The sequence below is a fragment of the Artibeus jamaicensis genome, unplaced genomic scaffold, assembly GCF_021234435.1.
Source record: "Artibeus jamaicensis isolate MK-2021 breed Jamaican fruit bat unplaced genomic scaffold, CSHL_Jam_final contig_700, whole genome shotgun sequence".
Taxonomy (NCBI): Eukaryota; Metazoa; Chordata; class Mammalia; order Chiroptera; family Phyllostomidae; genus Artibeus; species Artibeus jamaicensis.
The window spans coordinates 11,726,776-11,742,317 of record NW_026521930.1 but is presented as its reverse complement, the minus strand read 5'-3'; the positions used below and the strand labels follow the sequence as shown (position 1 = coordinate 11,742,317).

The following is a 15,542-nucleotide window of genomic DNA, read 5'->3' as shown; positions in this document are numbered from 1 at the left end:
TTCCCCCAAACGACCCCAGGTCTGATAATTCGCAAGGAAGACTCAGGACTTGACATATAGTCATACTTGTGGTTATGGTTTATTACAGCAAAAGGACACAAAGCAAAATCAGCAGAGCGAAAAGGCACATGAGTTGCAATCAAAGGAAACCAGGTGCCAGCTTTGAAGAGTCCTCTCCCAGCAGAGTTGTATGGGACACACTTAATTCCTTCAGCCGTGAGCTGTGACAGTGCATGTGAAATGTTGTCCACCAGGGAAGCCCTGTAGGGACTCAGTGCCCAGGGTTACCTGGGAGGCTTGTCACATAGGCACCTTCTTCTAGCTTGAACCAAAATTGCAGGCTTTCAGAAGGAGGGCAGATACTCGGTATAAAGCAAGTTGCTTGTACAGTCTGGGCTTGGTGAGCCCCTGTTATGAAGAAGGGGTGGGCACCTTACCATGCCCACGTTCTCTGATGACTGCCTCAGGCACCTTTGCCAGAAGACTTTTCTACAGATGGCAGCCTGTGATCTGTTGTGTTAACTTCTTTCTGTAAAGAGCCTTAGGCCAGTAGTGACTTGGTAATACCATGTCCTTTCTTCCGTTTTCACGTGAGGAAATTGAGGCTTGGAAAGATGACATGACTTGCCCAAGGTTCTAGGATTCTGCAGTGGTCCAGCCAGAACAGAGCCCAAGTGTCATCACTCTAAGGCCAGGGCATCGTGACTGTGCTTCAGAGAGGGCTGTGGTAGCCATTTTGGTCAATTCCATTATTTTTTACTATCCTTTAGTTACAGGAAACAATAAAACTAATTAAACACTTTGAGTAAAGAATTCAGTTTTCTGTGCCATGGAGCTCTCTGAACTGAGGAGGACCCATCCATTTCATATATCATCATATTTATATGGTGACCCAGCCCTTTGTTACATAAAACCTAGTATCCTACTCAGTGCACTTTAGAAACACATCAAGGTACAAAATTTATCAGAACAGAACAGTCACAATGTTATAAACAAATAGAAGAAAGATTAGAAGGAACTTAAATAAATGTTAACAGTGATAGCCTCAGGATGGCAGGTTGACAAATGAATTTTTTCTTTTTAAATATTGTAGGTAGTGGTTTAAATTGTTTTATATATATGTATATGTATATATGTATACGTGTGTGTATATATATATATTTTTTTTAATAAACTTCACAAGAGGGTGTGTTCCTCATGTTAATCTCCAGAGCTCCGGTCACAGCTGTCACCCTCCACACTGTGGAACCGAAGGACAGCCCCTGACCACAGGCTCTGGTCTTGGAGAGGAGAGAAGTAAGAAGGGCACGTTGCAAGTTTCTAGTGGAAGTGTAAATGCACAGTATTTTAAATTACTCAGTAATGCTACTTCCAGTTTATTCCCCAGACTGACTTATTCTTACACACAGTGATACAGTGCAGCATTGTCCCAGTAGTAGGAGAAGGACACAACCTGGGGCCCCCAGGAGGGAGTCTGCTGTTACTGTACATCTGTGCATTACAATCATGCACAGCCTCAAGAAAATGACAGTGTTATTCACCTGGAAGAAAGGACACATATTTTTTTATTGTTTATACTGTTTAAAATTCTTACATGTATTATTCTTAAAAGTACATGTTTTATACTTTAAAAATGTTGAAATTGTCTTAAATGACTGGCAAAACAAAACTAACTCATAGTGGAGGGAATGGTATTTTGCCAAATGTTTATAAAGGCAAAGAGTAGAGAACTTAGAAAAATTCTTTGTAAAATTACAAATCTTTTATTTATTTATTTTTAAATTACAAGTCTTTTAAAACTAAAGTTGGATTAGAAATCTACAAAGTGGCCCTGGCTGGTGTAGCTCAGTGGATTGAGTGCTGACCCGCGAACCAAAGGGTGGCCAGTTCGATTCCCAGTTCAGGGCACATGGGCCAGGTTTCCAGTGCGGGGTATGTGAGAGGCAACCACACATTGATGTTTCTCTCCCTTTCTTTCTCCTTTCCCCTCTCTCTTAAAATAAATAAAATCTTAAAAAACATTTAAAAAAGAAAAATCTAAAAAGGGAATATATCGGAGAATGTTAAATTTCTTAGGTGTGACAGTAGTGTGGTTATGTAGGAAAATGTTCTTACTCGTAAGAGATCTGTACTGAAATAATCAGGACTGAAGTTCCATGATGTCTGCAGCTTTCAGAACGTTAGGCAACAAGTGTGTGAATGTGCAAACGTGTGTGTGTGTGTTGACAGAGGGAAAAGGCAAAGTGGCAAAATGTTAACACCAGTTGAATTTAAGAGAAGGATGTATAAAGGCTTCTTTTGCTAGCCTCTTAACTTTCCCATAAGGTTGACATTTTTCAAAATAAAAAGTTGGGGGGGGAAAGATTTTTTTAAACCAAAGAACTAAAGACTTCTGAAAAACAAAGCAATTACAGAGTATTTATTAAAGAAATTAGTTATAGAAGTCAGTCTTTATCTCTTCACATCTTTAGGCAGCCAACTAAACAGAATTGGATTGTTTTGCAGCTGCAGGTAGTCAAAGGTTTGAGCTTGACACAATTTTATGCAGACTGGTTAGCTGGGCTATTTCAGAACCTGGAAGTACTGAGAGTAACCTTTTCTTTAAAAGATTTATTTAAAAAGGGACATCTTTCTCTTCTCTTTCCTCTCCAGTTCGGAGAGGAATCCATGCAATAGTTCATTGCCGCATGACAGCAGGAGACCAGCCAGCCTGATTGGCCAGGAAGTGATTCTCGTCTTCTTCCTTCTGCTCTTGTTGGTCTGGTTCCTAAATCGAGAATTTGAGGTCAGCTACCGCCTTCACTACCATGGGGACGTGGAGGCAGACCTTCACCGCACCAAGATCCAGAGCATGAGGGACCAAGCCGACTGGCTGCTGAGGAACATCATCCCCTACCATGTGGCAGAGCAGCTGAAGGTTTCCCAGACCTACTCCAAGAACCACGACAATGGGGGAGTCATCTTTGCCAGCATTGTCAACTTTAGTGAGTTCTATGAGGAGAACTATGAGGGAGGCAAGGAGTGCTACCGGGTCCTCAATGAGCTGATTGGGGACTTCGACGAACTCCTGAGCAAGCCAGATTATAGCAGCATTGAGAAGATTAAGACCATTGGGGCCACATATATGGCTGCATCAGGACTGAATACCACACAGTGCCAAGATGGCAGCCACCCACAGGAGCACCTGCAGATCCTGTTTGAGTTTGCCAAGGAGATGATGCGTGTGGTGGATGACTTCAACAACAACATGCTGTGGTTCAATTTCAAGCTCAGAGTTGGCTTCAACAACGGACCCCTGACAGCAGGGGTCATCGGCACCACCAAGCTGCTGTACGATATCTGGGGAGACACTGTCAACATTGCCAGCAGGATGGACACCACAGGAGTGGAGTGCCGCATCCAGGTGAGTGAAGAAAGCTACCGTGTCCTAAGCAAGATGGGCTACGACTTTGACTACAGGGGCACGGTGAATGTTAAGGGCAAAGGTCAGATGAAGACCTACCTTTATCCGAAGTGCACGGACAATGGGGTTGTGCCACAGCACCAGCTCTCCATCTCCCCAGACATCCGAGTCCAGGTGGATGGCAGCATCGGACGGTCTCCCACAGATGAGATTGCCAACCTGGTGCCTTCTGTACAGAACTTGGACAAGACATCTCTGGGTTCTGAGAACAACACACAGGCCAAGGACACTCACCTGTCTTCTAAGAGACCCTGGAAAGAACCAGTCAAAACTGAAGAAAGGTGTCGATTCGGCAAAGCCATAGAAAAAAGTGACTGTGAAGACATGGGGATGGAAGAAGCCAATGAACTCACTAAGCTCAATGTCTCAAAGAGTGTGTGATGCAGCACCTGGATGCTGCCCGCGGTGCTCTGTTCATCAAAACACAATAATTTCATATTTGGCTGTTGTGTGTTCCAAGCGCCACAGTTTCCATCCCTAGATGTGGTGCCATGTGGTCATTGCAGCCCTAACTTCTGTGTAGATCACAGTTATTCAGGGTTCATTTTCATCCATTTCTTTCCCTTTTCTCTCCCTGGAACCCTCTTCCCTTGGTGTAATTGTTCAGCAGCATGGAGAACAAGTGCCTTCAGGGGCTGGCTGTGGCTTCAGAGATTAGGGAAAGAGGCCACAGGTGAGATTATGGCATTGGGTATTGTTGGCTTTTTAAGACAAAAGCTGCGGTTAAGATATCACTTTTATTGCTTTTTCTCATGAGATACTTTTTTTGGGCTAATACAATGTTTTTGAAGGGTTTTTTTTTCTATATACATAGTAATGTTTTCCAATGACCTGATCTTTCTACGTAAACGCTTACATGCGCACACACTTGCATTTATGAATCTGAGATTAAGTGCCAGTAACTCACTGAGAGGGAATGTCAAGGTGGGGTTGGGGCGTGGGCTGAGAACAGCAATCAGCCAGGACAGCCTGGCGTCCCTCCCTCCCTGCACCTTTCAGATCACCTGAGCCCTTGTGGGCTGTGGGTGCCCCACTCCCCAATCCTCCACATGCAGGCCAGGATTCCAAATGCTAACCAGTAACAAAGCCTCAGGTATTTAAAAGCTATTTTTATTCTGCCCTCGTGCCAAGGGGTCTTCCATCTGGGAGTGAAGGGGGTTGTCTTTGAGGCTGACTTGTCTGAGAGGGAAATGAAAATAAGTGTCTGAGGGTTTCGTTTATTTATTTATTTATTTATCTGTCTATCAGGAAGCATGTTTTCAGGGAGGGAATGCCGAGTCATTCTGGTGAAGGGAAATAGACTCTGGGGATCTGCCAAAGGCACTCAGCAGAGGACGAGAAGTTATCTGTTAGTGCTTCAGCCACTTTGGGCCACCTCCCCTGTGAGGGGACCAAGCAGGATCCCAGTGGACATGGCCAGAGCTCTGGGTCAGAGAAGCTCTCTGCCGTTTTTTAAACTGAATGCCGCTACTTCTGCCCTGCTTGATGCTGCAGGGATTGGATCAGAACCCTGCTGGGTGTGAAGCAGGCGGTCTGAGCAAAGCACAAAGACGGCAGGACAGTGCCAGTGCTGTCTTGGCCTTCACACATTCAAGAAGTTTCTCCATCCTTCCCATTCTCAGACTGCACAGGGCCTATTTTCGGCAGGATTGGGCCTGGTGAGCGAATGTCATCCCTCTCTAGATGGAGTTCTTCCAACATAGGTTGGAACAGAATCGTCTGGATGCAAACGAGGCATTAAACTAGGGGCAGTGTATATAACCTAGGAAACTCACTTCTGTGCCCTTTGTTGCCAGTTCTCTTTGTAATTATGTTTTGCCATGTGGAGTCTGAAGCTTATGTAGAACCAAACTCAGGCTAGAGTTGCCTCGTCATAGTCATAGTTATTTTTAAGGTGACAGTGGCCTACTGCTCATGTGATATTTTGAGGACTAACTCCTTCTCTGTTTAAGGTCTTTACCGACATGCTCTGTGCATTTGCTTTTCACTGGTAAATCTATGTGTAACTTTCACATCTGTGTTAAGTCCTGTTATCATTTCTCCTCCCCAAATTCGTACAGAACCTGCCATTTCCGGCATCATGAAATATTGATTCTGATTAGCCATCTCCCCAGGGGACATGGGATGACCACCTGGCTGTACAGCTATAGCCGGGATCTCAGTGTCCTGGGAATTGAGAACATTCTCAGTAACTACGATTTTCCTTCAGGTTTTACTGTCACTGTGTTGTTCTTCCAATGCCGGAGAAAGGATGGTGTGACAATACCTCTTGCTTCTAAAGAATGTATTCTTATAAAATATTGCAGAATTTTTATTTAAAAAAAAAACACTACCTGATGCTCTCCTTGTCTGTAGGGATTGTGGGCTTTTTCGGGGTTTCTCCCGTCAGTATTAAGGTGTGTGTTTGAGTGCGGCTCTTTTCCTTTGCCTTTCCACTCCAGGCTCTCTAGCTCTGACAGCACCTAAGGGGCTGGGTGGTTGCCTCTGAGTTACCAGTGTCTCTGCTGTTCTGTTCAAAATGTGCTCTACAAAGTTCATCTCTGCACGTACTTCCTCCCTATCAAACTCTTCTTTTCCTTCCCCTCCTATGAAGGTGTTTATGATTCCTGACCCTGGGAACCTGAGAGACTGCAAACTGCAGGGAGAGAGTCAGATCACCTGTTGGTCTGGTTCAGCATTGTGCAAACTGGAGTCTTTGATGGACAGCTCACCCAGAGTTCAAAATTGTCTTTAAAAAACACCCTGAGCCTTCCTAAATAACCAGTTCACATGTGCTCTCTAGTCCTTCCCAGTTTCCCACTCTGAAGCATACTTCAACACGGAACCACAGAATCTCTGCAATGGAAATGCCTTGCATCTCACCCAGTTGGCATTGAACAGATAGTTGCTAAAGACAGAGGGGTTTCTAAGCAGCAGGTTCAAGCGCTACTGATAGGATGGATGCATTCTTCAGAGTGGCAATACCTCTTCTGAACTTAGGACAGAAAGCAATACTTCAGAATTGAATGTGTGTAAATAGTTGCTTTGAGTTGCAATTGCTATTTTCTTCTTGGCCCCAGGTCAGATCAAACTGTATATATGTATAAATAAGCACATAATTTTATCCAATGCAAACAAATGTAGAGCATCAGTTATTAAACCCTTTAGCTTGAAGAGTCGCACAGATTATGCAACACCTGCGCACGACTCCATTAACACTGACTTCACTCGTGGAGACACCTGCACATTTGCACATGACATTGAGAGCCAAAGGGCCACGTGCTTCCCATTATGTGGGCTGTAATAATTTGTAGTTTCCAAAGATTCATCTGTGTTTGCATTTCTAGATTTTTTTTGTGGTAAGCATTTTTTGGTTGGTTGTTTTGGAAAATCACATCATGCCTAGAATCTGAAATTAAATTAGCAAGAGCCAACTGTTTGCATTTTCCATCTTTCTATTGCTCTACTCTTGATAAATTGTTAATTCTATAATTTCAAAATGCATCTACTGAAGAAATGGACATCATTAAAATATTCTAAAATCTAAATATTTGAGTGTGGTATTTCCTCACTGAAAAGATCAGTACCACTTCAGAGATTGGGGCACCCCTTGTTTCCTGAAAGTTTTGGCTGAAATAGGAAGATTTGACTTCCTTTTGTATCATGATTTCAAAACAAAGCAACTAAAAACCCTATGTGTCCTGTGAGGTTTTTTAAGAAGGATTTTATTATTTATTTATTTTTGGAGAGGGGGGAAGGTGAGGGAGAAAGAGTGAGAGAAACCTCAATTGGCTGCCTGTTGTATACACCCCATCCAGGTACCAAATCCGCAACCCAGTCATGTGCTCTAACCAGGAATTGAACCAGCAACCTTCCACTCTGCAGGACAACACCTGACCAACTGAGCCACCCTGGTCAGGGCTCATAAATTCCTTTAATGTACATATTACAGTTACTTTGGTTGAAAAGTTATTTTTACATGGAACTTTAAAAGAATAAAACAGCAGGTTATAGGGTAGTTTTGCTTGTGATGACATCCCTATTTTATTGAACCTTCAAAATAGTTTTTCCTACATTATCTTAAGAGAAGGAATCTCTGGCTGGCATGGTTCAGTGGGTTGGGTGCCTGCCTGCAAACCAAAGGGTTGCCAGTTTGATTCCCAGTCAGGGCACACACCTGGGTTGCAGGCCAAGTCCCCCATTGGGGATGCGTGAGAGGCAACCACACATTGATATTTCTCTCTCCCTCCCTTCCCTTCTCTCTAAAAGTGAGTTAAAATTTTTTTTAAAGAGAAGGAATTGACCGAGAAAATGAAGTAGGATTTCTGAAAAGGTACACCCATGTAGCGTCTCCCCTTGCAGAGTTCCTGGGGATGCCCATATTACGAGGAAGTCACAAACCCATTTCCGAATCTGAAGTCACAGAGCCTCTTCCTAGGAAAACGCCATTTATACATATCTTAGGGGTTCACAACACTTCCAAATCTGGAACCAAACTGAGTCTGCTAAGGTTTAGAGTCTTTTCTTAAGAGGTTTTTCCTGGTGGGTCCAGTATTTATGAGCAAACGGCACACACAATCCTCTTGTATATACTCAGTAAAGAGGGGTGAAGATCAGGGCCTGTCCTTGCTCATTCGCTTGGGGGAACAAACCTTTAGGTGATTCTCTGCTGGAATCTGGTGCCAATGAGGACTCTACTCCTTGAAGAAATTCTTTCCTCTTGGCACTGGGCCAGAGGCATTCTTAGGAACCTTTCCAGAGAAGTTAGGGAGTAGTGGTCTTTGTTGCATGGAAGGTCTTATGAGTACGTAGGTCTTTCTACTAGAACGAGTACTCAGGAACTTAGAGGATTTCTCAAATGACCCAGAAAGGCAGCCTCTAATTTTTGCAGTAAGTCTTAGAACTTAACATTTGTGGTTTCTCTTTCATCTAAAATCTCACACGTGTTTGCTTTGTTCTGCTGTGAGAATCTGTCATGGCCACTTGGAATTGTTCCCATGTCCAGGAAGAAGAAGCTAACTGGGGAAAGATAAATGAGAGGAAGTGATTAAGAAAAAGTACACACTTGCACACCATATACATGTAAATTTAAAATCTCCCCAAGCATCTATTTTTATACAGTTCCTTTGTAAAAATTGTTTTTTTAATAACATGACTCCAAAGAATTGTTACTGTGTATTAGAGTAATTTAAGCTTGGGGAATTCTCATATTCCTGCTGGGCCTGAAAGTCGGAAGGAGAAGTGAATTAAGCAATCATGTATTGAGCAATCTGAGTGCCTTCTGAAATCTGTCATCAACAGCATCTATTCTTAACCTTTTTCTGGCTCACAAAGCCTTTGATAATTTGATGAAAGTTGTGGCTCCTTTGTCCAGAAAAAAAATGCACATAAAAATAAACCCTCTTAATATTGCATACAATTTCAGAAGTTCTTTAATGTTTCATACAATTTCGAGAGTTCCAGAAAGAAAATGCACATAAAAATAAACCATCTTAATGTTGCATACAATTTCAGGAGTTTCCAAATAAAATACCGCTGATTTGCAATAACTAGAGGAATGATGATTTTAAATTATAACTACCTGCAGATTAAATTTCCAAGCATTTCTGGACTCTGTTGGGAATTTGATTAAAATGTTAATGCTGCTTATTTATATATGCATTTCCAATCAAAATTATGTTCTAGCATTTTATGTCTGAGTTACCTAAATATATTTGAAGTGCTACTCAAAGAGCTTTTCAATATTCAGGATCCAGCACAAGTAATGCCCCTATTTTATTACAAAATCTTTTATTACAAAATCATAAGCATATAATTCTGTAACATAACAATATCACGCTCCAGTGCACCATATGACATTTTAGGTGAAATTTTCAAATTAAAACTATAAATTATTACACCCATATTATTATCTTACCAACCACACTCAAGCAGGCATTACTTCTGCTGGGCCCTGCATAAATATAGTCAAATTCTTTCCAACAGAGAAGTAACTGGCAACCTACTATGTGCCAAATAATACCAAAATCCCCTTTATTTGGGTTGTTAAATTTGCTGTAATACTTGAGAATATTGGAGGAACAGCTGTGATTAGAAACTGCTTTCCATGAGAGCTCCCACGTTATGAATTCCACCAGTAAACTGAAAGGAGGTTCAACAAGATACCTGGGGTCCCACAGTAACATCCTTTCCATAATGACATTGTTTTAATTGATTTGAAGAGAGCAAGAAACATCGGTTTATCATTCCACTTATTTACGCATTCACTGGTTGCTTCTTGTGTGTGCCCTGACTGGAGATGGAACCTTCACCCTTGGCGTAGCAGGTTGATGCTAGCCAACTGAGCTATCTGCTCAGGGCTCCATATTGGCATTTTAAAGCAGTGGCTCTTAGTATCTTCTGTAACCCATTAGAAATTTTTTTGTGCTTATGGTGTTATGGATTGCTTAGTCTTAAGAAAGAGCAACAGATGAGAAACATTCAGAGAAAACAACTACACCAATACTGTGTAGTTGGAACCTCAATATTGTGTTGGACCCTCAATAAGAGAGGGGCCACTCCACATGCTACTCATCAGATTTTATACATTTTATTTTTAAAACAATCCTCTCCTGATGGGAAGTTGGGTCCCAGCAGGAGGGTCACAGAGCTGGATAAAACAAGGCACTGGCCAGTACTGATTTGGCTGGTGGGAACCTTTCAGGAATAATCACCCAGTAAAGGTCATTCCTGCTCGCTGAAAAACATGGTGGTTGGAAGTCTGCCTACCCCGTCTCTGCCCTGTGCCTGGTTGTGAGACAAGGCAGCCCAGCTTCCAGCAGTCCTCTGAAAGAGTTGCTCTTTCTTTGTCTTCCTCTGACCTTGATTTTCTCAAAACAAAAGACTTGCCTTCCATGTTGGGAGAGTGAGGAATGGTATCAGAAAAGAGTTATTTGGAAACTTGTCCATGAGATTCTGAGGAATGGGGCAGAATGGGAAAGGGGGTGATGTAGATCTGTGTTCTCTGCTTGGACTCCCTCGTAGACATCCTGTGCTCAGGACAAACCTCAGGGGCTCACCATACCCTTCCTTTTCAGGACCACCGTCTCTCATTCTCCCCAGCTTCCCTGGCTCTTGAGGTCTCCAGAAATGGCCTCTGGAAGTCCTCTGACCCAGGACCAGTCCTACTCAGCTGTCTCTCTGGGTTACAGATGGACTTTCTTCTCCAAGGACACGTGTCCTCACTCCCATTCCACCATCATCATTGACCTCCCAAGAAGGTTTCAGTGCCATGTCATCCTCATTCCCTAACTTCAGGGCTATAGATAAAACTACAGCAATAAGCTTAGTAGATACTTTATTTAGAGAAAGTAACTCTTCAGCTCTCACATATGCAAATATGCCTCTACATATAAAGTAGTCTCTCATTATATGATATATTTCCACCAAGGATCTCAAAATACTTGGAACCCCTTTTGTCTTCATGATGCCTCATCTAAATAGGTAGACAGAGGTAGTCTTCTGTACAACAGATTTGAAAGCTCAGGTTCAGAGCCACTGAGTGGCCTGCCCAGGTCCACCTCATTGTTGTCCATGATTTCCAGCTATGCAGCCAGAAAACAGAGCATACTGAAAAATCCAAATGATCTAACTTCTTGGCTTCTCCCTTCCTTTGTCAGGAAAGAACAAAGAATTTAGGTGGTGAAGTGGGACATTGTGCATTTAAATGATCAGAGTAGACAGTAAGTGACCGACGAGGTAAAACACATCTTCCCTTTGCTCCCTCTCCCCTTCTTTTTGTAAGACTTACTACTTGAATTATGTGTTGGATTTTTAAGGTATTATCTAGTGTATGCTTAGAAGGAAGAAGTTTTTAAATTATTCAAGTGTCCATATGGATCTCTTTTCATGTGCTAACAAAGACCAGGAAAGAGAGGCAAAAAAAAAAAAAATATATATATATATATATATATATATATATTTTACACTAACATATATATATTGGTGTAAAAACACAGATTATGTTGATGTCCTGTACTACCTACTAATATAACAGCAATAGATCATATACATTATTTATTACACAGTAGATTTTTATTATGTAAAATGTTAGGTCATTTTATTTCAGGGATATATTAGAGAGAGGGAAAGAAAAAACTAAGTATCACTTGACCATTTAACTTGAAATAACATGCAACATAGTTTGCAATTTCCACACCAATTTGGGGATCTTGGGTAAAAAATGTACTGTTGACTATTTACTGATGACTAAGGAAACCAAGCGTTTACTTTTTAGAAGCAAGTTTTATAACAAAATGTTTTCTTTGGTAATTTTGGTTTGCCAGAATGATGTCTCTTCTTCCTCAAAAATAAAGACTTCTGGCATCACCACAGTTGCATTTAGAATACTAACTAGCACAGGAGAATGTGGCTGAATATGGTCCTTGGTCTCCTATTTATCTTAATTGCCAGACGGGTTATACTCTCCAAAAATTTCAGTCGAGGACTTCCATAGACTTCTCAAGATCCTAATGTACCATGATACTGGGAGAACTTACACATTTATTTGTATGTTTTTTAATGTTGAAGAATGTTATTTATATGAGCTTTCAGGAAACATACAAATAATGCTTAAGAAGATAAGGTAAAACTATTTTAAGAAGAGATTGGAGCCCTGGCTGGTGTGGCTTAGTGTACTGAGTTCTGGCCTGTGAACCAAAGGGTTGCTGGTTCGATTCCCAGCCAGGCCTCATGCCTGGGTTGCGGGCCAGATCCCGAGTGGGGGGAGCATGAGAGGCAACCACTAATGTTTCTCTCCCTCTCTTTCTCCCTACCTTCCCCTCTCTCTAAAAATAAGTAAAATATTTTTTAATAAAAGATATGAAACAATTATCCAGGTAATTTAGGGTAAAAGCATACTTTTTTTCTAAAATATTTCAAGTGGGACAAAATTTATTGAAAGAATTTATTGTATGAATCACATTGATAGTGATTCAAATTCTTCAATTCATTTTTCTTATGTAGCTAATACAAAGGACCACTTCGATCCTTTCAGAATCTTATTTCCAAATTTCCTCATCTCTTTCAATTGTCCATTTTGTTGGCAGAATTACAGTAGGCTTAGACCTGCATGCTTTGAGAGAAAACCTAGTGTGATCTAGTGAACTAGCCATTCAATGGTTATTAGAACTCCAAAAGTTTGTCTGTGTTCCCAACAGGTGGCTCTTGTCACTGCCATGAACACAAGACCTCTGGCATCTGTGCCTACAGCAACAGCCCCATGGATGACTTGGAGCAAGAGCTCTGCCAGTGCCAGCTGGGGTGTCCAACGTGTCCCGAGACTGGCAGTGTGGAGGAGGCCAGGCCTTTTGCCAGGTCCTCTGAAGGGCTAGAAAGCAGCCTCTAAGACACAACACAGTGCCAACCTGCTGCTGCCTCTCTGGCTTCTTGGTGAACTGTGGTGCCCTCACGTTCTGCTTGTAACACTTTTCCTGGTCTGCACAGCCTAGTTTGAGGTGCTCCAAGCCCCTCAGCATAAACTGCCACTGGTCCTGGGCAAGCCTGTGATACTCACCACCCTTCAAAAAGTCTTCCACAAGCCCCTTCTGGTTTCAGCCCCAAACACACCAGAATGGTGAGTAGGGTGTTCTGGGCCTGATTTGGACTTAGAGGATCTTCATTCCTCTGCTCCTGAGCTGGCCCAGCAGCAGTGATCCCAAACTCTCAGGCCAGCATGGAACCCATAGCCAATCCCACCAACAGTCCTGGGGTCTCCAAAGCTGTCTTTGGACTTGGGAGAGGGCAGGGACAGGACAGAGGACCGGCTGTGAATACCTAGAAAAGTGAATGTCAAGGAAGTGCAGTTCGCCAACATTCAGTGCAGCAGGGCTCAGCTCCTAAGCAGCTCTCAACCACCTCTGCACCCCTCAAGTGCCACAGCTGCAGGTGTGCCACAGGCCATCAGATGGGGCGTGCCGGCAGGGCCTCTGAGTGCACCCTATTCTCGCTACAGCATTAAACTGAAGCACTGATAACACAGATGAGCACCTAGTGGTAAACCCAAAGCCTTAACATCCTCTTGGAAATCCTGTGTCAGTTGCATGATTTGTAACAGATGGCATTCTAGGACTAACTGTCCCTAAAATGGTCCAGTTACTAAAAGCTGTACCACTATCTCAGTCCATGCAGTTATCCTCGCACCAAAATTGACCCTGTGAGGCACACAAGTGCTGGTGTAGCACAACACAGTCACATTGCCTCACCGATCTTTGTCCTGACAGGTTACCAGAGCAAGTTTTCTTTGTGGTGCTGTATCATTGTGAACAGGTAACGTCATTTGTTCAAGCGGCCTTTTGACTTGTGGGTGGTTGTATGTTCTACCTTAACACCAACATTCTTTCACCCACACTGATTGAAGCTTTCTTTGCATGGGCATTGAATCCCGCTTATCTTGAAATATAGAAAGAAATCACAGACCATTCTAATCTTTCTGTTCCAAAGCATGGATAATTTTCTTCTTGAATCATTATAGTTCCTAGACATTGCTTATGGTTCTTTCTTTCCTTGCCTCCAAACTTCTCATCTACATTTTCCCATTTTCTCTTTTCCAGAAGATAAAAACATTGGTGAGAAAGGAACTCAGTTTCATTGCAGTTAAAGGGAAGAAGCCCAGCCCTGGCCAGATGGCTCAGTTGCTTGGAGCATCCTTCCATGCACCAAAAGGTTGCAGGATTGATACCTGGTCAGGACACATACCTAAGTTGCAGGTTCGATCCCCAGGCAGGTAATACATGGGAGGCAACTGATTGATTTCTCTCCCTCCCCCCACCTTTTCCTCTCTCTCTCAAAATCAATAAACATATCCTTAGGCAAGGATAAAAAATAAATAAATAAAGGAAAGGAGCCTAGTTGTAAATAAAAAATGAGAAATTGCTTATGCTTGATCAACAGCCAAGACCAGGAAGAATTGCATCTGCGAAATATATATCTCTCTAGATAAAAGCACATTATCTTTCATTCAATACTACAGACCTTGTAAATCTACTGTATGTTGAAATGTTCTACTGTTTCAGGAAAAACTTTATGCTATAGACTGAGAAAATAATTCAAAATACAGTATAATTAACTCAAATGTTTATTTATTCTGGTTCGGCAAAATTTCAAGAAAAATTTTGTACAATATAAATTATCAATGAGAAAATTAATGTATCCACAATACTCCAGAAATGTCCTTTTAACACAACACCATTTCATAGACCATACCCACGTGCAGGCGCTGTGCAGGGCTGAGGGTCACACACCGGGTCATTGTATTTTAATCCAGATGTAGGCACTTGCCACCCTAGAACTAGCCTACCTTCCACTGGGCCACTGTCAGCTCCCCTCAGCTTCAGTAGAACTGTCCAGAACACACAGTGTAGCTGCACGTTTTCAGGGCATTGGGTGCCATTCTTGGGATTGAAAGGTTCAATGGTCCCCTTCCTCAAGCAGGAATGTATGCAGACAGAAAAATACAGAAAGAGACCGAAGAAGTGCCCTCTCCCTGGGGGCCTTTCTCCTGGAGTAGAAAGGGAAAGTGAAGCCTCTACATTAAAGGATGTGTATAGGCTGCCCTACGATACAATGGGTCTGGTCCCAGCTTTCACTGTGATTTCACTGGAGTTTGTTCAACACGGAGCTGAGTTCATAGGCAAGAGTGAACCAAAACTTGCTTTCTTTGGACTGCACTGAACAAAAATAGAAGAAAGGGGGCTCATTTTTTCCAAAGATTTAGGTGGGGAGGGGATTCAGTGGTACAGATCCAAAGTATTTATTCACTGTTCCAGTTTCCCAATGTTTTAAGATAGAAGTGTGACTACTAGTTCCCTAGACCGTGAGAATATGCTGAAACTGAGCCAAAAGCTTAGGCACCGGGAGTCAGAGAACACTCCACATGGTTGGGTGAGATTTCCTGTATGAACTGTTGCGGGTGCTGTTCCTCACTCTGAGTTTGGCTTTTTTAGCAGGTGTTAGGTAAACAGCTGTGCGGACCTGGTTAGCAAACACAATATGAAGAAAAACTCTGCTCCTCTTAGGAGAAGATTAGGCACTTTTTTGTGTTTTTGTTTTAAAATCAGCCCAA

The 15,542-nt window shown here is 42.4% G+C and overlaps 1 protein-coding gene across 1 annotated transcript in view; it reads left to right on the top strand.

Annotated features, from left to right (window-relative positions):
- Nucleotides 1-5,475, top strand: part of ADCY9 (adenylate cyclase 9) — a 156,940-nt gene extending 151,465 nt beyond the window's left edge. The window contains exon 11 of the mRNA XM_037154685.2: nucleotides 2,653-5,475. Coding sequence (XP_037010580.2) covers nucleotides 2,653-3,844 — 1,192 coding nt within the window. The 3' untranslated portion in view covers nucleotides 3,845-5,475. The remainder of the gene's footprint in view (nucleotides 1-2,652) is intronic.
- Nucleotides 5,476-15,542: the final 10,067 nt, after the last annotated feature.